The 26,454-nt window shown below is 40.2% G+C and overlaps 1 protein-coding gene across 5 annotated transcripts in view; it reads right to left on the bottom strand.

The window, feature by feature from the left end:
- MYO1B (myosin IB) overlaps positions 1-26,454 on the bottom strand; it is a 201,328-nt gene that overhangs the window by 75,227 nt on the left and 99,647 nt on the right. For all 5 annotated transcript variants that reach the window (XM_049887718.1, XM_049887721.1, XM_049887722.1 and 2 more), the window contains exons 4-6: positions 19,972-20,066; positions 8,054-8,158; positions 4,018-4,064 (exon numbers count right to left, since the gene is read on the bottom strand). In XM_049887718.1, the coding sequence (XP_049743675.1) occupies positions 4,018-4,064; positions 8,054-8,158; positions 19,972-20,066 (247 nt within the window). The remainder of the gene's footprint in view (positions 1-4,017; positions 4,065-8,053; positions 8,159-19,971; positions 20,067-26,454) is intronic.

Here is a 26,454-nt window from a genome sequence, read left to right as displayed (position 1 = left end):
ATGAGTAGGTAAATGGGCTGGAGAGGGAAGCTGGAGCACATCATGACTTTTGAGACATTGTCCTGAGAACAATGTGATGCCACAAAAGGTTTCTAAACAAGGATGCCATGATCAGACCTGCCTATTCACAAGATTGCTCTGGGTAAAGTGGAGAATAGACTGGAAAGAAGCAAAACCAAGTGCATCAAACATGGGAGAGATGTTGGCGGATTTAACTGTTGTTGTTGGGTGCTATTCAACCCTATGTGACAGAGCAGAACTGCCATGTAGGGTTTTCTAGCCTCATTTACGGGAGCAGATCTTTCTTCCATAGACTGGCTGGTAGGTTTAAACTGGAGACCTTTTGGTTAGCAGTCAAGCATTTAACTGTTTTGCACCACCAGGCCTAGGAGTAGCAAAAGAGAAAAGTAATAGATATGAGAGCCGCCCAGAGAGTAAAGAAAACAGGGCCTGATTGGACATGGGAGGTAAGAGAGGAATGGGACCAAGGATAAAAAGTCCAGGAAGATGGCCCGGTCAACTGAGTGGATGGTGATGCCATCCATGATGGTGGGGACACAGGAGGCGGAGGAGCTTCAAAGGCAAGGAGAAATAGTAACTCTACAAGATTTAGAGGCTGACCTTATAGGAGGGGATAATTTAGATAGAAGGTGGTCCCTGGGCACAGGAGGTAACAGGACCTTGAGCACAGGTGGAAGGATTAGCGTGAGCCAGGAGTTAAGAGTCTTCCGGTGTGACAGGAGGGTGTGTATACACGTATATATACAGGCAAGGCACCAGGAAGCAGAGTTAATTCTGTCTAAAAGCGTGTACTGTTGCTGCTGCTGTTGTTGTCATTTCTGTGAGAATAAAGGGTAGGCGGTTCGAAGGGCCTCGAATAAACACTGTACAGAATGGAAAAGGAAGCTGACCAGGGACAAACAAACTATTGGACAGCACTGTGATACCAGAATGACATTCTTCCTGTTCAGCCATATCTGGTTATTCCCCAAAAGCTTGTTTCTGGTCATGTCACTAGTCTATACTCAAAATAACCAGGGACTTCCCAGTGCTTCATTACAGGATAAAGTCTGAGACCCTGAGCCTGACACTCAAAGTTCTCCAAGTTGTGGCCTTGACTCATCTTTCCAGCCCTCTGGTAACAGTTCCATTCACCCATCCTCAGCTCTAGCCACTAACCCTGGCAAATGCAGGTCCACTCTGGGTTCTCTCCTCAGGCTTCCTCACATGGTAATGCCAGCTCCTCCTGCTCAATTTTGGCACATTTAAATCTATGGACCAACTGAAGACTGGCCCCTGCCCCAGGCTCCTCCAGCTTCTCTGTTCTGAACATCCATAAGGCTTCATCTGTATAACTCATGGGGAACTTATTACTTTATGTGTTGTGCTTAAACATGTCCAATTTTAACCACTACTGTGTAAGCTTAAAAATAGGTAATCATTCATCAATAAGTATTTTCTGAGTGTCATCCACGGTGCCAGCATTGTTGTAGCTACTGGGCTACCACAGTAAACAAGAGGGCAAAGGTACCTGCTCCTGTGGCCCCTACGCCATACAGCCAATCAACACATAAATGAGAGATGTGAATATAATAATTCCAGAAACCAATAACCACCTGAAGAAAATAAAAACAGGATGAAGTCACAAAGTGGCCCAGGAAAGCCCTCACAAAAGCGACATTTGTGCATCGTGCAGAAAGAACTGGAACTGCAAAAGTCTGAGGCCAGGAAGCACTTGGCACGCCTGAAGTCACAAAAGCACCCATGGCAGAGGTGGAGTGAGCCAGGGCTAGTAGGGCGAGGTGAGGTCAGGGTGGTGGCAGGTCCCTGGGAGGCCCCTGAGGGAAGGAGCAGCGGTAGGACTTAGGTTTGTAAAAGACGCCTGCAGCTGCTGGTGGAGAAAGGACTGCCGGCCTGAAGAGGAGAAGCAGGGAGACCAGGTGGGCATTCAAACACAGATTTTAAACTACTGAATAAATATTGTGCTTTTTTATCCTTACAGAATGAGAGGCTGGTAATGAAATTCTCCTAACCCTACAGGTTCTCTACCTCCTCTCCAGTGCCTTGCTCAGCAATCTGTACATAATAGATGTTCAACATACACCTCCCCCTCAGAAAGCCTTGGTTGACAGCAGTGATTTTTCAAAAGCAGTGGGTCTCTTTCTTAACATACGTTCAGTACGTTGAAAAGTCATATTAGAGCTGCTTTGCGGGGAGGTGGCAGCTATGAGGCACCTCCCCCAGAACACTGGTCTAAAATGTCAGCTACGATAAGCATCAATAACTGTAACATGGCAGGGTCTATCAGATTCCCAGGGACGAGATCGAGAAGTTTATTCTGAGTGTTAACCAGTCAACACAGAGAAAGAAACTACCATTTCCCTGAAGAGCAAATGTACAGTACATTGCCCACCATTATACACAGTTTGACAACTTTAACATTAGAAACCTACTACAAGGTGGCTATGAGTCGGAATCGACTTGACGGCAACAGGTTTGGTTTTTTTTTTGGTGTAAAATTATAACATGGGTTTGGCCAAGTTGTATTTAGAGAGTCAAGTTAGAGACCACAAGACAAAGAAATTATTAAAAACTGAGTATGAAATGAGCCTGTAATCAGGTATTAATCTCATATCTTAATACCCGTGTTATAACAGGATTTCTCTAAAGTTACTTACATAAGCCAAAGCACCTGCCAAGCTTTTCAGTAGATTAAAAATATTACTAAGTAGTAATGACTCTTTAAGTGTTTTTCTGCATTTTTAATGTCTGTAACTAAATATATTTGTAAACACACACACACAAAAGGATGTGTGTACGTGTATAATTTGCAAGGAGCTAAAATAAAATCTCTATCACATAATGAACCTTGATCTATTGGAATCACTTCTCTGTCCACACTTCACTTCTAATTCTATTTATGTAATGAGATTAGCCATGTTACCACAACAGGAAAAGGCATGGATCAAATCAGTTATAACTACTTAAGGGGCTAACACGATGGAAAAAATTCCGTCTTACTAGAAACCTTAGCCTTCCACTTTCTAAGCTAGCAAAATTATCTCCATTTGAGGTCATTTTCTTGCCTTAAGCACTGGAAAACTACAATGAGGAAAAAGCTAAAGGGGGCTAGAAGAAGGGGAGAGAAACGATAGGAAGAACCCTTTCTACCTCCTAGGAGGAAAGCATAAAAGATCATCAAACCGGCTCCTTGTGGCACAAGAAACTCAGGTCTGTTCTCTGAGGTGAGAACACTGCCTATTATCAAGTAAATGATTTTTTACTATAAAAATTTACAAAATTGGTTAAACTCAGAAAAAAGGGATCTATTTCAAAACACCACCATCACACTGGACACATTTCCCCCAGCTGCCTCCAGAAGCGTGAAAGTACGTGCACAGCTGGAAGACCCAACAGCAGATGTGCAAAGATTTCCAGAGATGGGAGAGGAGGCTGGAGAGGTGGGCCAGGCCAGGTTTCTATTAGTGGTGTGAGCATTGTTCAACTCAACCAAGCTCAAAACATCAATCAGCTTCAATTATCCCTAAAATGTTTTAGAATCCACCCCATTGTTTCTAGTTCTACTGAATAAAAGACTAAAAATGTAGAGTGCCAAAATTTGACACCCATTTTACAGTTCTTTTACTTAATTTCTTAATTACGATTTCAAAAACCAGAACTCAGATATGTGAACAGTGGGGTCACCATGAGCCTGAGTGGACTCAACAGCAACGAATAAGAACACTCTAAATAAGCCTCATCTAAATTGTTCATGAGGTTTTATGGCAGGAAGAGGTAACCAAAAAAAGAAAGAAAGAAAATGGCCTATCGGTCCAAGAAGAATTAAAAAGGAAAATTGCTAAAAAGGAAAAAATAATCCTTATAGTACGTCCAGTGTTTCAATAGAGATGAAATTCTTATTTTAAAAATGTGTCTATTAAGATATATTAAACATCTACTGGTTGTTTAAACATACATGAGCTAAATACTGGTGTTAACACATATACAAATACTTACGAATCTAGAGGAGTTGTCATTCCTTACAGTTTTGGCATTTCCAAAAGCTAGTAAGAAAGAAAAAAGAAAGATGCATGGTTAAAATTAACAGAAAAATAATTGCAAGCAGAAAGACCAAATATAATATTTGACATCTATAAATCCTGGAAAATACAACTTGTACCAATGACGTTTCTGTCCAAAATTTCCATAGAAATATACTTAACAGAAGTCTTTAATAACTTGCTAAAGCTTCCAGGTCTTATTATAAGTTTTTTTAAAAAAAGAAAGCGCCATTCCTATGATTCATGAAATTCTTTTAGGTATTACTGCAAGCTTAATCTTGTCAAATTCAACACCTTTTAACTCTTTCAGATAATAGTCAATTTAGTGGCCAGCAAGCAAGGCTTCTACACTCTTCCATCATCATTATCACGTATTTATCAGGTGATTTCAGAGACTACGCAATACTATCAAAAATTTTATGGAAACTGGTGAGGTTTTCAGATTATGGAAAAAGACACAAAAAAAACTTTAAATTGTTTAGTTAATTTTAAAATAAAGCAGTGTAAATGTAATTAATTATTTAACTCTGAAATACAGAAAGAATAAGAGATTTGAAAACTCAAGTAGTTTCTAATATGCTGAAAGTGCTTCCTAGCTTCACTAGTTTATGTCCATCAGACCTAAGTGAATCTTTCCAGAAAATAAAGAAAATCAAATTGGCACATAATGCAAAATACAGTTTGTTCCAATCTTAGCAGCTTCTGGGAGAGGGGCTCTCCCTCTGGGCTCCCTCTTAAATGAGGGTACATAAAAACCACATGATTGGTGCTGCCTGGGGCAAACATTGTTCCAGGTAATATCCCAGAATCCAAAGGTAAAAGGATTTTTTTTCATCAAGCCTGTGCACAAGGCAGGGGCAAATAAATCTGGACCACAGTACCAAAACCCAATCCTGCTGCCGTCGAGTTGATTCTGACTCACAGCAACCCTACAGGACAGAGCAGAACTGCTCCATAGGATTTCCAAGGAGCAGCTGGTAGACTAACTGCAGCCTTTTAGTTAGCAGCCCAGCACTTAACCACTGGGCCATCAGGACCCCAGACCATGATAGTATTTGACTAAACAAACAAGCAGAAATAAAAATAAAAACAGTTACCATCAAGTCAATTCTGACTCATGGCAACCCTGTGTGTGTCAGAGTAGAACTGTGCTCCATAGGGTTTTCAATGGCCAATTTTTTGGAAGTAGATCACCAGGCCTTTCTTCTGAGGTGCCTCTGGGTGGATTCAAACCTCCAACCTTTTAATTATTAGCCAGTGCATTAACCACTTACACCCCCAGGGACACCTATGTCCACCACCAGCTAAAAGGCTTTAATACACGAAATCTTGATAATGGTAAGGGTTGACCTAGCTATCATGAAAACCATGACACTTTTAGTGTTTTCATAGGCTAGTACTTTGTGGTGGGTGTGAACGTGTAAGGCTGCCAAGTTAGCTAATTTGCCCAGCCCCAAAGTCCAGCTCCAGAAGCTGGTACATAAAGCATGGTTTATTGTGGTTGAAGGTCAAGGGCAATTGAAAGAATTGCTTCAAAAAACTTTACTCAGAGCACCATTTGCAGGCCATAAACCATCTTTTCATCAAACAAATCAGAGTTGCACATTACTAAACAACAGCCCCAAACACTGAAGTCCCTTATTGTGAGCCAGGAATCAAAAACAAGTGTTCCATTATAGAACATCCGAGACGCATTCCTCAATTGTTTTTTTAAGTTCATTGTTCTAAATATTCATTTACAGTAGCTGCTCCAGTGAAAAAGTAAAGCATTCCCATAAAATATAATACATGCCCACAGTAGACCTTTCTTCCATTTCCTCATTGGAACCTAGTTTCAAATACCACCAAATAAAGAACCAGATTCTAATCAAAGTTGCAAGCTACAGCATTCCACAGTGCTTCTCCTTTAGATCACAGCATTCTTAAAATGGTCATACACAGAAATACAGCATATGTATAGCACTCTAATTTAAAGGCAAAAGACAGAAAACAAAAGTCAAAGATTAGAACACTCAAATGAAGATAAACATTTTCTATAACAGCTTCTCTGTTACTTAACATGTTGACAGGAGGAAAGATCAACAACGTAATAGATGATTTGGCACTTGCTTCTCAGACCTTGGAAACCCTGGTGGCGTAGCGGTTAAATGCTACAGCTGCTAACCAAAGGACTGGCAGTTCGAATCCGCCAGGCGCTCCTTGGAAACTCTGTGGGGCAGTTCTACTCTGTCCTATGCGGTCACCATGAGTCAGAATTGACTTGATGGCACTGGGTTTGGTTTTTTGGTTTCTCAGACCTTTAAAGTATTTTTATGACTATCAATTCACTACCTGAGGGATAAATCTGTGCGGTGTCTTCTTGTAATAAAATGTGGAAACTGAAGCAGGGAGATGTGTCTGGGGTCACAGTGAATGCTCAGTATTCCAGAGCCCTCCAGGCATCCTTGGAAGGGAAGGAAAAGCTGGGCTAAAGTATCAGAGACAATGGAGTCTCATGGTGCCAACAGTTACCACCTTCTGCTGCCAACTGCAAGGTTGGTTGGAGGTTTGAGGCTACCCAGAAACACTTCAGAAGAAAGGCCTGACAACCTCGTTCTGAAAAATCAGTCACTGAAAACCCCTTGGAGTGCAGTTCTACTCTGACACACGGGATCACCATGAGTCAAAGACAATGGGACAGAGTTCTGTCCCTCCACACGGGGGGTATGCCCCTCACTTACGACCAGCAGCTCTGCTGTAATCTCTGTTAAATATTGACCTATGACTTTGAACAAGGGCTGAACTAAACTACTCCTCTAGCCCAGTGATTCTCAACCAGGGGTAATTTTTTTTCCCCTAAATTTTATTTACTTGGTTGTTATTGAGAATATACACAGCAAAACACACATCAATTCAACAGTTTCTAAATGTACAATTCAGTGACGTTGATTACACATGCTTAGATTGTGCAACCATTTTCACCCTCTCTCTGGTTGGGGCTACTGAGTTGTTTCTCCCCCATTAACATAAACTCACTGCCCTCTAACTTCCCATCTAATCTTTTGAGTTGTTGTTGTCAATTTGATCTCATATAGTTCTTGAAAGACCATAATGCTCAAGGCAGAATTTTTTTACTAGTTAAACTAAACTACTGTTTGGTTTTAACATGACTTCAGGGGATGGATTTGGTTTAAGGTTTAAGAGGGCAATTTTGACCCCCCAGGGGACATCTGGCAATGTCTAGGAATATTTTTAATCGTCACAACTGGGAAAGGGTGATGCTACTGGCACCTACCAAGTAGAGCTGGAACACTGCTAAACTTCCTACAAAGCACAGGGCAGCCCCCACAACAAACAATTACCTACCCCAAATATCAGTAGTGCCAAGGGTGAGAACCCCTGCTCTATCCCAACAACTGAGCTAACTGCCAATAGAGATAGCCTTGGCTCACTATCAATGAACGAATTTGATTTATTGTTTCCAATGTAAGGATGGTTTATACCGGTTTATGCCATTCCCCATGCATTAAAGGGGCTCTCTCTGACCTTGTATTTGGATGGCCAACCATAATATCTGTGAGTTCTAGGGTCAGCTATAGGCTGTTTTCTGTGGTCTTGAAAAAACTAGTTGCATGGCCTTGGATTCCCTGACAACAGAAATAAAGAGCCACAGGTTTTATCCTAGTGATAAGGCAGCAATGCACTCACAGGCCTCTCATCCAACAAGCCCTTCCCAGCCATCGAATCAAATGCAAATATCAACATTTTAAATAATTAAATAAAAATTAAAAGAGAAAAACTTATTGTAAGCAGGGAAAGCTCCTTTTACAAAAGTTAACTCTTCCCTCCTTTCAGTACCTGAAGCCTTTAAAAGTCCCTAGGATGCAGCTTATTCACTCTGCAGAACTTGGCCCCAATTCTCTTCCTTCCACTTCCTTCCCAGCATCCGGGTGCCCTGAAAATTGGATCTAATGTTCAAATCACACTGACCTAATATACACAGAAAATCCTACCTTCCAGGACTGGGTTGGACTGTAAAAGCTGTTCTTTGACTTGATTAACTTCTGCTCCTTTTCCACAAACAGCTGCTACATAGGACATAACAAGCTTGCTGGCCTCTGTGGATAAAAATAAGGCATATTAATAAACTAATCAGAATTTTTTTTTTTAAATCTTGGAGGAGTACTTGGTGGGGGAGGACCCAACAAAAGTGCTTTCTGGAATAAATAATTTTTCAGAAACCTTTTAAATATTAATGTCTCCAAAAAACTTCATAGTTCTGATCATAATAGTGCGTGAAAGTTATCACTGGGGTGTTAAGAAAAAAATTGCTAGGTGACATGACCAACAAAATCCCAGGAGAAATCTTCTCAAAGCAATTATTTATATACAGTTACTATACTAAATATAGATGATTCAAGCCAAAAATAACCAAGTAACCTGGATATCTTTACCACATATATTTTAAAGTTTAAAAGAACCACTTTTCCTCAAAGATATTTTCTAAATCAAACTGGTTTGCCTACATTTAGACCAAATTAAACACTCTTCAACTCGATTGAAAAACTAAGCAGCTAGTAATGAGGGCTTGATAACAAAAAATACAAACCTTTCGGGGCATAGTGATTTTCATAGGCTTCACATTAGTAATGTTTTACCACATAAACTGTTGAAAGAAGCAGGCCACCCCGGGCATACAAATAATTCTTAGCACAAACTGGCATAGTGGACAAAACTTGGTTTGGGTGGCTTAGCCCTTCCCTTATCCGTTCCATGTCCCCTCCCTCAGCATCTGTCTCCTAGAACCTAACACTTTTAATCCCGGTTCCAGGAAATGTTAATAGCTATACAGAAAAGATGGGGCCACAGTGAGTTTGAGGGAGTGAAAGAGTTCTCCTTATTACAAGACTTTTCAGAGCCTTTAATATGATCGAGTACATGGTGGAACTCTGGAAAAGGATATAGAACGCTGCATTTATTTGGCCATCGCATCTATTTTCTGTGCAACTGTCCTAGTTCTAATGTTCTATACTCAGGCTCTGGGAAATGCTCAACTACTAAACGTAGGAAAAAGAGAACATACTGCCTCATCTGGTCAGTCAAGGTGAGGAAACCAATCTCTAAACGTTGCTTTGTCTCAAGTCTTTGCTCTGGTGCTACTGTCAAAGGGCAGAAGACCACTCCCCATGGGTAAGCGATGGTTTCTCCGCCGATGGAGCCAACGGGGCAATGGCAACACTGCCTTTTCTCATGGGATGACCTGTATATTGGTGGCTTCCAGCCCCATCTCCCATAGTTGAGGAAATAATAAATGAACTAGATTGTGACTTTGGTCACATGGCCCAACTGTGCTTTTTAAAGGAGCTTTAAGTAATCCAAAAGCACTGACTAGCAGGAGCCACTGAGCACCAAGAATCTACAGGCCACACGAAGCTCTCAAGCCCTAAAATGACTGCTTTAAAGAGTACTAACAAACGTGGCATGTTGTTGTTTGTTATCATGTGCTGTCGAGTCGATTCCGACTCATAGAGACCCTACAGGACAGAGTAGAGCTGCCCTACAGGGTTCCTAGGCTGAAATCTTTATGGGAGTAGAACACCAGGTCTTTTCTTGCACAGAGCCACTGGGTAGGTTCAAACTAACGACCTTTCGGATAGCAGCGGAGTGCTTAACTGCTGCACCACCAGGGCTCCTTAACGATGTGGTATAGGGGAAGTAAATAATCAGAAAACTGTGGTCAGAAGTTGGGTACTTCTTCAGTGGCTGGATGTTAGGTTTCCCTCCAATTTGCTTTCTGGATAATGAAAATAAGACCAGAGAGGTTCTCTTGTATTCTGCTGCCGTTGATTTCTGCTGTCTCTCATAGACCGTAACTGAGAAACAACAGCCTTTTCATGTTTGCAATATCCTTCCCCCACGGAGGATTGTCCACCTAACACATCCTCCATTGTTTTAAAGTTCTTGAACCATATTTTCCATTGTTCTCAGAGATGAACTATATAAAAGCTGGTAAATTATATGTACATAGTACTGTTGCTCAGTTCCGGTTGACTGGGGCTCACTTAAAGACAAGGAGTTTATAGGATACTACATGTACATACATACATACATACATACATATATATATATATATAAAATACATAGGCTATTACATATATATAGGATACTATATGTAGACAGCACACTATGTGTACACAGCATGTAGACAGCATACTACATATATATATGGAATACATAGGATATTACACATATATAGGATACTACATACACACACACACATATAACCAGACCCGTTACCATCGAGTCGATTCCGACTCATAGCAACCCTACAGGACAGAGTAGAACTGCCCCATAGGATTTTGAAGGAGCACCTGGTAGATTCAAAGTGCCATAGCTCTTAACCACTACACCACCAGGGTTTCCACATATATATATAGTATGCTACATATCTGTATAGTACAGGATATACACATAGGATGTATACATATAGGATGCAATGATCATGGGGATGGCACAGGACCAGGCAGTGTTTTGTTCTGTTGTACATAGTGCCGCTATGAGTCAGCAACGACTTGACAGCACCTAACAACAGTTTATCTGACTCTGTGGTGCCACATTTCCCTCTACCCACTAGTCCAAGCTGTAACTCTTCTGGTCACTTCAGGATACTTTCTTTCTAGGCTCTCTGGACTTTCCTGTTCAAGTGAGGCCCTCCAGCAAGTTCCCAACTCCTGCACTATCTGGTCTCCCACACTGGGTCCACCCTCCTGAATCACCCACACATTCCAACTCTGCTGTCCGGCCTCTGACACAACTCACCTACAGGCTTGCTTTTCCAGCAGCATTCTTTGCTCCCTATCCTCACCTACGCTCTTCATATATATTATGCACTTTATTCTTTCTTGAAATAAATCTCTGGCTCAGTTGTTAGTTGCCAGCAAGTCAGTTCCGACTCATGGCAACCTTTTGCATAACGAACAAAACATTACCAGTTCTGTACCATCCCCGGGATCTTTGATGTTTGTACCCACTGCTGTGGCTATTATTTTAATATTGTTAATAATAATATAATTATGATATAGCTATATAACATTATATAGTTATATATTACATAAGGAGCCCTGGTGGTAAAACGGTTAAGCACTCGGCTGCTGGCTGAAAGGTTGGTGGTTTGAACCCACCCAGTAGCTCCTCGGGAGAAAGCCCTGGCAATCTGCTTCCGAAAGGATTATAGCCTAGAAAAATCCTATGAGGCAGTTCTACTCTGTTACGTGCAGTCACTATAAGTCAAAATCACCTAGACAGCACCTAACAACAATAAATAAAAGATATATATACATAACATATATAATAAAATTATTTTATTATAGTATGATAATCATATTAAAATATTAGGCATCTGAAAACTCACATTTATAGGCAAAATAACTACCTTAGACAGTTATACACACACACACACACACACACAAAAAAAAAAACACTGATTTTAGATGAGAAGGTAAGTTTTCTTTTAGGTAAACTGACAAGAAAAGATAAAAATCCAGGTCACACTTTTTTTTTTCTTTTAATAATTTTGGTGATTATGGCCCTCACTATATCCAAGCCTAACATTTCGGATACATGACCACACTCTGTTCTCTGAAAATCCTGTTCTGGTTCAGGGCAAACTCAGGATTCAAATTGGCTTGAGGGGGACAAAAAAAATCAGCCAAGTCTAAGAACCCTGCTTAGTTATCTAGTGCTGCTATAACAGAAATACAAGTGGGCGGCTTTAACAAACGGCAATTTATTTTCTCACAGTTTAGGAGGCTAGAAGTCCTAATTCATGGTGCCAGAGGAAGGCTTTCTCTGTCAGCTCTGAAGGAATGTTCTTGTCTCTTCAGCTTCTGCTTCCCGGTTCCTTGGATTTTCATGTGTCTTGGCAGCTACCCACCCCATCTTTCCTCTCCAAAGAGACTGACTCGAGACACACCCTACACTAATCCTGTCTCATTAACATAACAAAGACAATCCATTCCCAAGTGGGATTATAACCATAAGCATAGAAGTTAGGATTTACAACACGTATTTTGGGGGTACAGAATTCAATCCCTAACAAGCCCTTTGGTGGCCACTGGCCTCTCAGAGACCTTTCAATGACCAGGACAAGGTAGGATTAGGTTCTCTCAGGCTCAGATCTACTTCTCAAAAATGGCTCCAGGCACAGATTTTGTGGGATTCAACAGGTTTATATCACTTGGCCATTAAACTGTACACAAACCCACAGTATCTGCTCGGATATAAAGGTGGAATAACCAAAATTAAAATTTGGAATCATTTTCATGATTAACTTTAAAACCCATTTAAGTAATTCAAATAAAATTTTAAATATACTTCAAGGGTACTTATTGCCAAGTAGTTAAAAAAAAAATTCTATGTTCAGATTCTGAAGTATCTTTGGGAATTCTATTCCTGGGCTCATATCAGTAACTCATTTTTACAAACTGAGATTATGGATAATTTTCTCCATAAAAAATCTCACTGTCTAAAAGAGACAACACTTATACTTTTTCCCTGACGTAATACCTAATCTTTAAACTTAAGTAGCTCATGAGATAGTCACTACTTTAGAGAAACAAGTAAACCATTAAGGATGTGTGTTAAGGTCCAACACAGTTTAGGGGGCTGTTTCCATAATATATTATCCAACAGGAAACAGGAACTAATAATAATCTCATGAGACTTTCTTTTTGTTCCATCTGTGCCAAAGTTCAAATAACTTGGATCCATATTAAAATATTTAGCATTTATCCAAACCAAATCTTTACGTAATAATTCCTATGAATAAAAAAATTATGGATATATTTCTGAGGAGAATCAAGAATCGAATATCATCCTCCATGTTGCAAAGTCTAGATTTTGAATTATGTCAACTGTTAAAGGAACCATGTAAACATGACCTGGCAATCAGAATAAAACTGTAATCATTTTCCAAAGTAATACTTTTAAGTAAGACTGTGAATACATCAATCCAGTAATCGTAACCTTTTGTGTATGCTGGGGAAAATGATCCCATTTTAGACAAAAAGGTATGTTCTCCACATGTACTAAAAATTCTGAAAAGCATTGCCATTATTAGACATAAAGATACTGGCATTTCAAATTGGCAAAACCTAATAGCATTGCTTAGAATCAACTCTTAGTTCATAATTTTTTTCTAACTCATAGATACTTTACATACGTAAATATATGAACATATATATGTCTGATGTAACTTAATCCTAAAATTCATCAAAAGTCATATTCAAGAAAATATGAATTCTTAAATGAATGTGCGATTGAGATCAAAATCTATTCTCACCGAAAAATGGCAGATATTCGATACTAATGGACAGTCTGTGATGAGATACTCCATGATTATCTGAGTCAGAATTCATTCCTACAAAGAGTGGAATGGTATTCTAGATGATAGTTTATGATTCTGGGGATGTCAAAATTCCTGTGAGGGTAAACGGTTGCTAATTTAACTCTGTACTATCTGGCACCGTGCACTGTGTGTGAATGATATATATTGTATATGATTAATTATTACATAATCATAAATCACATAAATTAATAAGTAATAATAGATTCTATATTTCTATGAAGGAAACCACTGTTAAAAGAGTAGTGGATGAATGAGAAAAGGAAAACCAAAACATCTCAATGAAAAATATTAAGACCATAGAAATAAAAGGATGGCAATCCTCCTGCTAAGATTTCAAAACCTATGCAGGTTAACTGAGTAGGCTACACCTGGGCTCAATCACTGTGTCTGGAAAAAGGTGAGAAAATTGCTACTCTTAGCTGCCTGTTGCATTGGTCCCCAACTCATGGTGACCCCATGAACAACGGAACAAAACGCTGCTCAGTCCTGCGCCATTCCCATGATCAGTTGCAGATCAAATCATTGTGATCCATACGGTTTTCGCTAGCTATTTTCAGAAGGAGATTACTGGTCTTTTCTTCCTTGTCCATCTTAGTCTAGAAGCTCCGCGGAAACCTGTTCAGTATCATAGCAATATGCAAGCCTCCACTAACAAAAGGACAGTGATTATTCATGAAGCACACTGGCTGGGAATCAAACCTGGGTCTCTCACATGGAAGGTGAGAATTCTACCGCTGAACCACCACTGCCCCTGGTGTGAACATAAGCAAGGCTTATTCTGAGTCTCTCTCAAAAGAGGTTCTACTAAATGCATCTAGACGTTAAGAGGTATCTATGCATGCTCACTGATGCCTATTATATACTATATATATCATTGTCATGGATTGAGCTGTATCCCCCCAAAATATGTGTCAACTTGGCTAGGCCATGATTCCCAGTATTATGTGATTGTCCACCATTTTGTCATCTGATGTGATTATCCTATGTGTTGTAAATCCTACCTCTATGGCATTGATGAGGTAGGATCAGTGTCAGTTATGTTAAAGAGGCAGGACTCAATCTACAAGATTAGGTTGTGTCTTAAACCAATCCTCTCTGAGATATAAAAGAGAGAAGTAAGCAGAGAGATGGGACCTCATATCACCACGAAAAAAGAGCCAGGAGAATAGCGTGTCCTTTGGACCTGGGATCCCTATGCTGAGAAGCTCCTTGACCAGAAGAAGACTGATGACAAGAACCTTCCCCAAGAGCCAACAGAAAGAGAATGCCTTCCTCTGGAGCTAGCACCCTGAATTTGGACTTCTAGACTCTTAGGCTGTGAGAGAATAAATTTCTCTTTTTAAAACCATCCACTTGTAGTATGTATGTTATAACAGCAGTAGATGACTAAGACAACCATATATAGCGTTATACATTTATACACACATACTGATATATTTATCTACCTGAACAGCTCAGCTGTTAACCAAAAGGTCAGCAGTTTGAATCCACCAGCCACTCCTCGGAAATCCTATGGGGCAGTTCTACTCTGTCCTATAGGATCACTATGAGTTGGAATGGACTCGACGGTAACGGATTTGTTTTTTTTGTTCTGTACCTCTCTGTATCCTAGGTTAAGATACCCAAGTAATCCTAGAGACTGAGCTTATACGAGTCTGGTGGCTCAGTAGTCTGACAGAGTAAGAATGTCAAAATGAACAAGGCTGTGTGCAATGAAACAAGTATGCTGCAACTTCGAGGAGCAGTCTTTTTAGCAGACCTAAGCTGCACTGCTGTAAAATAATCCAGCTGTAGCATTTGCAGACCAATCTGACAGCCAGCTGTGAACTGCGCCAATCATGATACAAAAAAAATAGGGGTCATGCAATGAGAGATGCAACCTTCGAATGGCGACATTTTTATTGAAATAAAACCACACATAACCTGCTTCTGAAAGGTGGCCACACGATCTCTAATAATTCATATAGGACATGTGGATCAAGAGGGCCTGTCCTCATATGGGTATCTTCAGTGTTGTGAAACACTCACTGACGTTTAGGCTACAGTAAGTGAGTGACATCTCTGTCACTGATGGAGTTGGAGAACTATCGCAGATGTAGTACAAGGTCATTTGAGGTTCAGAACCAAAGTAAGGTCTTAATGAGCAAGGCAGGCTTCATAACTCTAGCATATGGCTGAAGAGTTCCTAGAAACTGAGGTAACTGCAAAATTAGAAACTAAATAATTTGTAATGTTTTCTTATGTCAAGACCATCTTGTCATGTCCACAGATTTATTCTGAGGTCCTTGGAAAAATGTAGTTATGATGGTTCCCTTATGTTCTGCCTCCCGGCCCCCTATCAGTGCTTAAATGGTTCTCCACAGACTATTTGCGTTCACAGTAGTAAATGGTGCATTCGCTCCCTAGAAATACTTGGGCACTTTTATGAGGCATGACGAATTTTTTATTTAGCATGGCAGTAATGAATTAAATAGGACCCCAGTGGACTCAAAGAGTTCACGTCTCTCCCTAAGTACCCATGTTATATAACACCACAGATTAAGAGCGTCTCCGACGTTTAAGACGAATCACGTCATCTTCTGCCAAGGTGGGTTTATGGTCTAGTTAAATTAATTACTTCTTATAAAATTAGCCCTCTGATACTGCATGGTGGTTCTATATAAGGTATTAAGTACAGTTCCTCACTGAGATACTATATGTAAAGTATATAGCATATTCCAAACCAACTGCACGGAGTCAGTCCTGAGTCCTGGTGACCCAGTGTGTCTCAAAGTAGAACTGTGCTCCATAGGATTTTCAATGGCTGATTTTTTGGAAGTAGATCACCAGACCTTTCTTCCAAGGCACTACAGGGTAGACTTGAACCTCCAACCTTTCAGTTAGCAGCTGAGTGTGTTAATTATTTGCACCACCCAGGGACTCCATAGCACATTCCAGGCCCTCATAAATGTTAGTTCTCTTGTTTTTTTACTTTAATATTTATTTTCATTTATTTTTAAAAATTTTAGTGAATAAGATGATATAACATTTCACAAATGACCTAGCATCCTTCTTCCTCTCAGAACTGAGATGAAACCCCCTCTTCCAAACTCCTCACGCTACAGTGCTGCAGTCTCTATGTTCTCTTCCATCATTTCATTTTCCCTTTATTTCCATAGAACAGAGATTTTTAACAAAACACAAATTCTATGCTTTACTCAAATTTGTAGTCTAATGATAACTAAAACCATAAAAAAATTTTTTTTGACGTAATTTTTGTACCACTCTTTTCTAAAAGAAAAAAATAGAAAAAGATGAGAATAAGTGTGCAAAGCTTTGCATGTTTCTGTGGGGTCTGAGAGGTAGGAGAATGCTGTTGGGATCTATAAATGAAAAGGAAGGGCTTCCAGGTCAGCAGCTACGGAAGAGTGTGGTTAAGTGGATATTTAAAAACAGCAGCTCTTGGGAACAGTGTCCACCTACTAGTACTGGCACTTTCAGTGGTAACGGACAGTTGAGGTGCCCATAGTTCACTGCCCAGGAAGTCTAGTAGCCAAAAAACAAGACATAGCCTTCCAGTGACCTCTACAGCAGTGCTACTCAAAATGAAGCGTGAGGTCCAGCACCAGACCGTGGACTCTTACCAGTCTACAGATGCGAATAGGCTTTTAGAAATTTTCATAGCAGTGTGGGACTATTTTGTATGTTGAAACTACTATTTAAAAAACAGGGTTTGAATTTTCTATGACTTCTTTTATTTCATTTTTCTAGGTACTCATTTTTTGTTGTATCAGTCAGCAACAGACTACAAGGGAGAAAGGCCTGGTGCTTTACCATGGAAAGTTTGAGAAGCTCTGCTCTAGCAAGTCTATGGTAACCTCCTCCAGCTTTCTGTCTGTAGCAGCAACTAACTTGCGTGTGGTAAATAACATGACTCCAACAGATGAAAAGGCAAAAGGGCCTGAAAAGCAGCTGTCCATCCTCCAGCTTATGACACAGGGCAAAGAAATCCCAGGAAGGTCTAAATACAGGAAAAATGACAGGGAGAAAAAGGTTTTATATAGTGCATTATACAGGGCATTAAAACCATTAAGACAAGTTCTTGAGTAGAAAAATATCCAGAGAAGAGAACACTAAAGAAATAAAGAATGACCTCCGTGCTACTAGATTTCTACCAGAGTAATTTTGTTGTTGTTGTTTTTCCCCAAAAAGAATGAATACCAACCCTATGAAACACAGTACCAGCAACCCCTGCTCCATTTCTCAATAAGGAAGGTACACGAGCCCACCAGGAGGTAGAATCTCACATCAGATGGAAGTGGTGCAGTTAACTATTCTCTGAGGAGGAGGAGGAGGTCATATACTGATATGATTAATTAGTGGGTGTGCTATCTTCTTGGAATTTATGTTCCAAAGGAGATGAAGAACTGGCCAATATCAATCAAACCAGTGACCACAACCCACTTCTGTTGACTCACTTAGGAATGAGTTGATACAATCAAAATACCCTAAAAAAATATAACTTTATTCATGATGAAGGTTAAAAAAAACACTAAAAGATTCGACATGCACATTTAAAATAATTTTGTTCAACTCTACTAGATTGAGAAGATCTGACTTAACAGTTCACATGCAAAAAAACTACAATATCTTGCTTGATGAGAAGAAAAATATGAGCCAATACATGTGCATTAAGAAGGGTAACAGTCCCACCATAACCAGGACCACATACTCTGTTTAGCTTTTGGCATGCGGTTTTACGAAGCGGATTGACAAATTAGCATGTCACTAGTATTAGGTCATATCACGTGACCATGACAGTGAAAAGGACTTTGGAACAAGAGCTGACCCTTTTCTTACATGCTTGTACAAGCACCCTATAATTTCCCTTCACTACATTTAATATTTTGCATATAATCTGTATGAATACGTGCATGCATATGTATGTATATGTATAGTAGAAAGCTACTGTTTTCTCCTCTACTAGACAGTACACTGATAAGGGGAAGGCAGGGATGGTATCTGGCTCACCGATGTATCACCAGTACCTAGTATAGTACTCTTCACCTGCTAGGTACTCACCAATTATTTCCTGGATGAATGAATAAATGAATGTAAATCACACGAGAACTTTTGGGAAGAAAACGGATTTTTAGCCCTAGGAAGATACGATGGTGATCTTCAAATAACTGAGTGGTTGTCTTGTAGAAGAGAAAGCAGACTAAATTGATAAGATTCCAGATGGCAGAATTAGAACCCAAGAGTGCAGACAGAATTCAACTCTAGGTAAGGTAGAACTTTTGTTAGCTGAATCTGTGTGACAAATTCAACTGGCAGTGTTACAAAGTGGTGAGCCTTCATCACTACCACAAAAAGGAGTTTGGCTATCCTGTGGAGATACCAGATTGTGTCTAACTGAAATTCTTTACAACTATGTAAGTCTATGGTTTCTGTTACTTATGATTCCTGTGTGCCAGTCCATTTTCCCTCCATTTCCATCCATCCAGATCCTAGATCCCGCCCGACCCAGCAAAGAAATTGAGCACTGTGTTTTCCAAAGAGCACAAGGAAAAGGAGCTGGACACACCTATCTACTATTTCTTAAGCTACATTGGAAGGAAGAGAGGAGGTACTCCCCCCCCCAAAAAAAAAGTAGAGAAAGGAATAGGTATAGAAACAAAAATCATTTCAAAGCAGATGTGTAAAACAAAAACATTTTGCAGATGAAACCATTATGAAAATACCGTCTCCCTCACCATCCTCCTCTTCCATCCCTGCATTGGTCCCATCAAAGACACTCAATGACAGCCATGGTTTTAGCCTCTCCAGCTGGACTCAGAGAATGCAGCTCTTTTGGGTCTCTTCCAGGTAGCTGGGCACCATGTGTAAAATCACTTTCTTACTCAAGACCATCGATCATACAAACTGCTTTTATTAAAAACACAAGAAAACAGCATAGCCTCTTCCCTCACCAGTTGGGGGTTTGTTTTACGGGGAGGTTGCCTGCCTATCTAAAAAATATGTACAAAAATCTCAATTCTTTAGGCTTCAGAGGAAGGCATCTATAGAATGACATTCAGCATTTTCCTGGTGGCTTCCCTATTTTTTAGCGTAAGTAAGGTGTGGCTGTGGCCTCCCAATGCCCCAGTGATTTGGGATTCCTTGGGAAAGTGGCTTAACTCTGTAAGCACACAAAGGCCTTGGTGTCTTGGAGGAAGGGTAAAAGACCTTGAAGTACCCAGGAATTACACTAGAAAGGTCTAGAATACAGCCCTAGACTCCTGTATAAGTTAGAACCTCTTTGATAGCTGTCTCGTCACTTCATGTAAGAGCAGGAGAAGTTCTTCGCAGCCAACACTCCTGTGATCCTAATCACAGCAGGCAGCTCCCACAAGAAAACTTCACTGTGGCCCTGTAACACTTTATGCTAGTGAGGGCACCTCTGCGCCCCCTCCCTTTGCAATAGTCGCTCTGTCCGTCATTTACCTTCTACATGGGGCGGGGGGGTGCAGGGGGAGGAAGCAATGTTGCTAGTGGAAGCCTTACCTGTTTTTCCTGCTCCACTTTCCCCAGTAATGAGAATACATTGGTCTTTATCTTGATCTCGTAGGGATCGATAGGCTTCATCTGACAGGGCAAAACTGCAGGGGATAAAGGTGGGAAAGTCCTTAGAATTCAGATCATTATTATATATTTATCAGATGTAACCACTGGTTCTTTAAAGGGCAACTCTGACATGCTTTAGCGACCAAGCCGAGGATCACATTTTATTTCGTTCAAATTCTTAAATCAATTAAGCCATCCTTGTGGCATAGGCTATTTTTCTTGCATGCATTCTCTGGTAACCAAAATGACACTGATTTACAGTTGATATACTTTATTGGGAAACCCTGGTGGTGTAGTGGTTAAGTGCTACAGCTACTAACCAAAAGGTCGGCAGTTCGAATTCACCATGCGCTCCTTGGAAGCTCTATTGGGGGCAGTTCTACTCTGTCCTCTAGGGTCGCTATGAGTCGGAATCAACTTGATGGCAATAGGTTTTTTTTTTTGGTATACTTTATTGAACCCATATGCTATGCTTATGACTCATTAAAGTCCAGGCAATTCAGAAAGCCAAGGAGAAAACGCTATATCACAAGTGCACACCTGGATAAGGTTGAGATTTTCAGGACAATATGTATCGATACACCAAAGTTTCAAAACAATGAGGAAAAAAATCTTTTCAAACATTAAAAAATGCTACAAAATACCAAACAGCTGGTGTTATCAGAACCAAGCTAAATATACAACGACTGTCTTTACAACAAATTACTGAAACCATAAGGTTCCCCTGAGGCATAACAGTACTATAGGTTTGTCCTGGTTCTTGTCTAGTCACAAGCCCCCAAACTTCTCCCCCTGCTGTGTGGTGACAAAGGACCCCTTCTATCAACTAAGGACAGACCAGTCCTTGTGCCGACCTTTACCTCCTCAAAATTCAGTAAATTTTGTCCCCTTCAACTAACTAAAAAAAAATTATTTTGATAATGTGTTTAAAATAGGTAAAGCTCCTCTTCTAAGTCATTAATCAACAAGGACTTGTTGAGAGTTTACTGTGTGTCAAGAACTGTGGTCTAAGTGCTGAGAATGTAGAGATCAGTAAGACTTAGCCCCTTCTTTCATGAGATCTCAGTCAAATGAGGGGAGAGAGACACAGAAAATGGCAACCCAATGTGGTAAGTGAAATAAAAACACATGGAAGACACTGCAGAACAAGAAAGGGACCTCAAGGAAGTAAAAGCACTGGAATTAGAGAATCTACAAAAACCAAACTCACTGTGGTCAAGTCAATTCCAACTCATAGCAACCCCAGAGTACAGGAGAGAACTGCCCCATTGGGTTTCCGAGGCTGTAAATCTTTATGGAAGCAAACTGCCATGTATTTCTCCCACAGAGCCAATGGTGGGTTCGAACCGTTGATGTATTTTTTTAGTAGCCGAGCTGTTTAACCACTGCTCCACCAGGGCTCCATCCATGCAAGAAGTGGAAAAACCAGTCCTAAATAATGAGTTAGCAAGACAAAGGCCATTTAAGGCAGAGGCCAAAACACTGTGGAAGTGGGGATGAGGGGTTATAGCGGTTTCATACTGCTAGAAGGCAAAGCATAAGGAAGGAAAGGGATCAGCGAGGAGCTACAGAGACAGATTGGTAGGCTCCAAATTAAGACAACAGCCACGGCGCCACACTGCAGGTCTGTGAACAGGAGAGTGGCATGATCAGACAGCGATCATAGCTAATTAACAGCAACATTCACTATATACCAGCACTGTCCCCAAGCCCTTTATGTTTAAGTATTTTAAATTTCACAGCAAAGCTACAAAGAAGAAACTATTAATTAATCCCAGTTACAGAGGATAAGATTGTGGCACAAAGAGAAGCCGTAACTTGGCAAGGTCACACTGCCTTGAGGGCCTTGTACACTAATCAAAAACTTCGGCTTTTCTTCAAAAGACATGTGGAGACATTAACATTCACAATTTACTGAGCACCTTCAATGTGCCAGGAGCTGAGTGAGGTGCTGTCATGTTTATAATCACATTTAAACCTCAATTCAGCTCTACAGGAAACCCTCGTGGCACAGTGGTTAAGTGCTACGGCTGCTAGCCAAAAGGTTGGCAGTTCAAATCCACCAGGCGCTCCCTGGAAACGCTATGGGGCAGTTCTACTCTGTCCTATAGGGTCGCTATGAGTCGGAATCAACTTGACGGCAATGGGTTTGGGTTTTTTTGGTTTGGCAGCTCTACAAAGTAAATGTTAGACTCTTGAGGGTCACTATGAGTCAGAATCAACTCGATGGCAACGGGTTTGGTTTTCCTAAAATGTAGGATGAGTTGCCCACGATCCCAGAAACGTCATAACTTGAATCCAGAAATACTGTGTATTGCATTCTTCTCCTTTTTATCACATTCTCTTACAAATATTTGTGAATGTATCTTCTCTTCTGGTTGGACTACTGTGAGACTGTCCAGTGGACCACCCTACAGAAGACCATCACAACCCTCACATCAATGGATTCAATACCTTACATATAATACGAAAAAAAAAAAAAAAGAAAGAACAAACGAGTTGCTATCGAGTTGATTCCAACTCATGGTGACCCCATGTGTTTCAGAGTAGAACTGTACTCCATAGGGTTTTCCTGGCTGTGCCCTTTTGGAAGTAGATTGCCAGGCCTTTCTTGGAAGGCACCTCTGGGTGGATTCAAACTACCAATCTCTCAGTTAGTAGCTGAGCCCTTTAACCGTTTGTGCCACTCAGCAACTCCTCCAGAATAGAACTATGCTCCAAGGGGTTTTCCATGTCTGTGATCTTAATGTGTACGCTCTAAATGCATCTGTTGAATGGATGTAAGGATAAAAGACAGAAAGAAAAAAAAGAAAAAATCTAGCTTAAGAGTCTTTTTTAGAGTTTTTGGCTTGTTAATATGAACAGTGTATGCTGATGTCTTTCTGCCAGGCATGTTTTTCTTTCCCTCAATCCCTTTCAGCCATTCTCTACATAACCACAGCCCTGCTCACCCTCCAGGACGGCTCAGTGATCTCATGCTTCATGTCCTCTGATTCCCCGAGGCGGAAGCACGCTTCCCCCCGTGCACCACTGCACAATGGGGGGAGTGGAAAGAGCAGTGAATGCGGCAGCAGAAAACATCCTGGATGTGATGCCCTGGGCCCCAGACACATAACTCACCACCTTCGTGCCCTTGAGAAAGTCATTCACTCTGGCTGAAATTGGGTTTTTTCATCTACATATTGTGGAATATAGCAACATACTTACCTTAAAGGATTAAATTAAAGCTTACGAAAGTGCTCTGAAAGTTATAAAGCCCTGTATAAATACCAGAAATCTTTCTATATTGCGTAGTAATTAGTTACACACACGTCTTCTTATCCCCTATGTAAGATCCTTTACAGAGAAGCCTTTCTATCTAATTAATATTCGTGCCATCTACAGGGCTATAAACATAGAGATAATCAATAGCAAATTATGAATAAATAAATGAATGGATGAATGAATGAATGCATGAATTTTCCCCAAGTACTGATGAAGTCCCTATTGGAGTGAGCTCCATGAAGCATGGTAAACATTAGGAAATTCACTTCTTTTATGACTTTCATACAGGAAGGAGACTATGGCTCAGATTTCTTTTTAGGCTTCCTAGCCCCCTGCTACTCCTCCTACCTCCAGATAATGGTTTGATGCCACTATCATTATCGTCATTGGCAAGAACCCCAGGAAGTGTATTATGCCAAACACAAACGAACTTTTCCAACCATACTTATTTATTGAACTCTTCCTGGACTGTCTAATGCAAGTCTCTTTCCCATGCTCCCAGGACCGCAACTGAGCTTTATATTTGCACTATTACTAGACACAAAATGATACAAAATTACTTCTAGCATGCAGAACCATCTATGACAAGTACACACACACACACATACACACACACCCGGCTTTAGAAGATCACCAAATAACCCTGCTGTTTAACTCCAGTCAAAACACCTAAGTTGAACACTTCTTTTTTCTTATCTATCTAGATGAAATGGTTAGCTGCTGTCTCCAGTGACTGGGCTCGATTCCTCTAAGGGGTGGTATCATCTTAATATAAAATAGAGGCTTAAAAGGGACATTTGTTCAGAACTCTAGAGAGTTAACTGATTTCAAGACTGACGAATCATGTAAATTCAAGTACTTAAGCATTGGGAAAACTGGCCTTGTACTCCTGGCACACTCATCTCAAGTAAAGTACAAATTTCATCATGCTTACATCAAACACAGATCTGGATTCCACTTAAAAAAAAAAAAAAAAGTCAATAAAGAAAGGCCCTGAAGAACACAAGCCATCCTCCCAATTTTGTTCTTCTTCCTCTCTGGCAGTATTAGCACGTACCCATGACCAAGGCCAGCATTTATAACTATAAACTGAAACCACATGCCCGTCTTCCAAACCACTCTACAATTAAGGAACCTAAATAAATCTTTGGAGAAGCTCTTAGTTAAAAACAGTTGTGACCCATATGCTTTGCATTATTTCGTGAGCGTGTCAGCATTGTTATTTACCACACACACAAATGAACGGTTTATTATAACAGAATGACAATAACATAAGGGGTAAGCATGGTTTTTGTCCCACCACATCAAGAGCGTGCTTTTATCCACTTCTTCTGTCCTCTAGTTGAGCTCTAAGAATAGGCACTGACTGGCATTTAAATGTAGTCTCCCCTTCATTTCTAGCTCAGCTAAACAGCTGTTCACTTGAGCCAAGCTTTCCCCAACACCAAGTATGTTCACTGACCATTTCCAAACAGCTGTATCTATCGCTTTTAGGTTTGAGAAGTTTGGTTGGAGGTTCATCTGTTATTTTCTGTCAGGGTGGAATGCTGGGTTGCATGTTCAAAATTGTCTAGCTGGTATTTATGTTCCCCCTGCATCTTATGTCTGTTCAGAATGTTAATCTCCACAGTGGTTCTGTTTTCCTGGTCATCAGGGGCACTGGCAGAGCTTCTTTTCCCAAAATCCCGTTCTCTCCACCCTGCCATTTTCTTTCTAAGTTTGCTTCACCTAAATCATAAAGCAGAAAAGATGTCTGTCACACCCCTACTTCCAAGCATACTCATGCTTTTCAGCCTCCCTAGCTCTTCCCTAAGGAGTTACCTGAAAGATCATTCTCTAAAGTGAATCTAATCCATTCTGCGGACTTTTAGTTGGTCACCTTCATTAGCCAAAGTGTTTAACACAAAAATTTTGCTTCAGAAATCTTTCCTAAACTTAGATAATTATTAAGAGGCGAGTTGCCATCGAGTCGACACTGACTCATGATGACCCCATGTGTGTCAGGGTAGCTCCATAAGGTTTTCAATGGCTGGTATTTTTGGAAGTAAATCGTCAAGCTCCTCTGGGTGGACCTGAACATCCAACCAACCTTACAGCGTCACCCAGGGACTCTAGATAACTGTTACTACCTTCCTATTCCCTGTCTTTTTCTTCAAAAGCTCTCAAAACGGTATTCTCTTTCATTCAATCCTGAATCCTAAAGTATTTTCAAATCATACTAGGAAATTCCCCTTCTGAATTCAAAATTCTTAACTCAGTTTTGAAATTCTCATCTACAATTTTGATTTCTAGCTCTGGTTCAGCCCTAAAAACTGGGTGTTTCTAAAACTAAGTGACCCCTCCCACTCTCAAAAAAATTTTTTTCTTAATCTCCAAGTGCTTTGTCAATTTTTTCTTCAGATTGTACCAGATCAAGGGCCGAGGTGGTCCACAAGAAGGAAAATGGAAAAGAACAAAAAAAGAAAGAGAAATAAATACGTGTGGTGTGTTTTCCACAGTAACCTTTGTGGGATTGTGTTGTTATTTTTCAGTTCCTTTCTTTTAAGAAGGGCACAATGTCAGCCTTCCTTGTAAAAAGATACTATTATAGATATCTTTATATCTTTAATTGTCTCATATTCTTAATTCAGAAAATGTCTGTCCACCTGAAATATATTGTTAATGTTATCCCTTTGACTAGACATTCATCCCATCACATCTTAAAGAAAAACTTTAGGGAAAATGAGTCTTTATAGTTTTGTACTTTTACCCTGGAAGCTTTACTGCATTCTTGCCCTATGCCAGTACAGGCGTGGTAAATTAACATATTTACACAACACACTTATCCCCTCACAGCCACAACACTGGCAAACATTCCTAACAATCCAAGCCTCAGAGCAAGAGAAGACAGAGAACAAAAGTAGGCCATTCTTCAAAATAAATAGCAATGGTTAAAATGTACACTATGAAGTAAAAAAGAAAGAGTATGAAAACAAACATAAAGGATAGGGTTTGGGGGAGATGGATGGTAAGTGGACTTAAATCGTTGCAAGGTTTCTACATTTCATATAAAGTGATACTAATATTAACTCTACGTGGGCTGTGAAAAGGTAAGGATGTATGTGATAGTACCTAGAGCAACCACTAAAATAATAATACAAAGAGGTATAGGTAAGAAAA

Source organism: Elephas maximus, chromosome 6, assembly GCF_024166365.1.
Source record: "Elephas maximus indicus isolate mEleMax1 chromosome 6, mEleMax1 primary haplotype, whole genome shotgun sequence".
NCBI classification, from domain to species: Eukaryota; Metazoa; Chordata; class Mammalia; order Proboscidea; family Elephantidae; genus Elephas; species Elephas maximus.
This window is presented reverse-complemented; position numbering and strand designations above follow the sequence as displayed.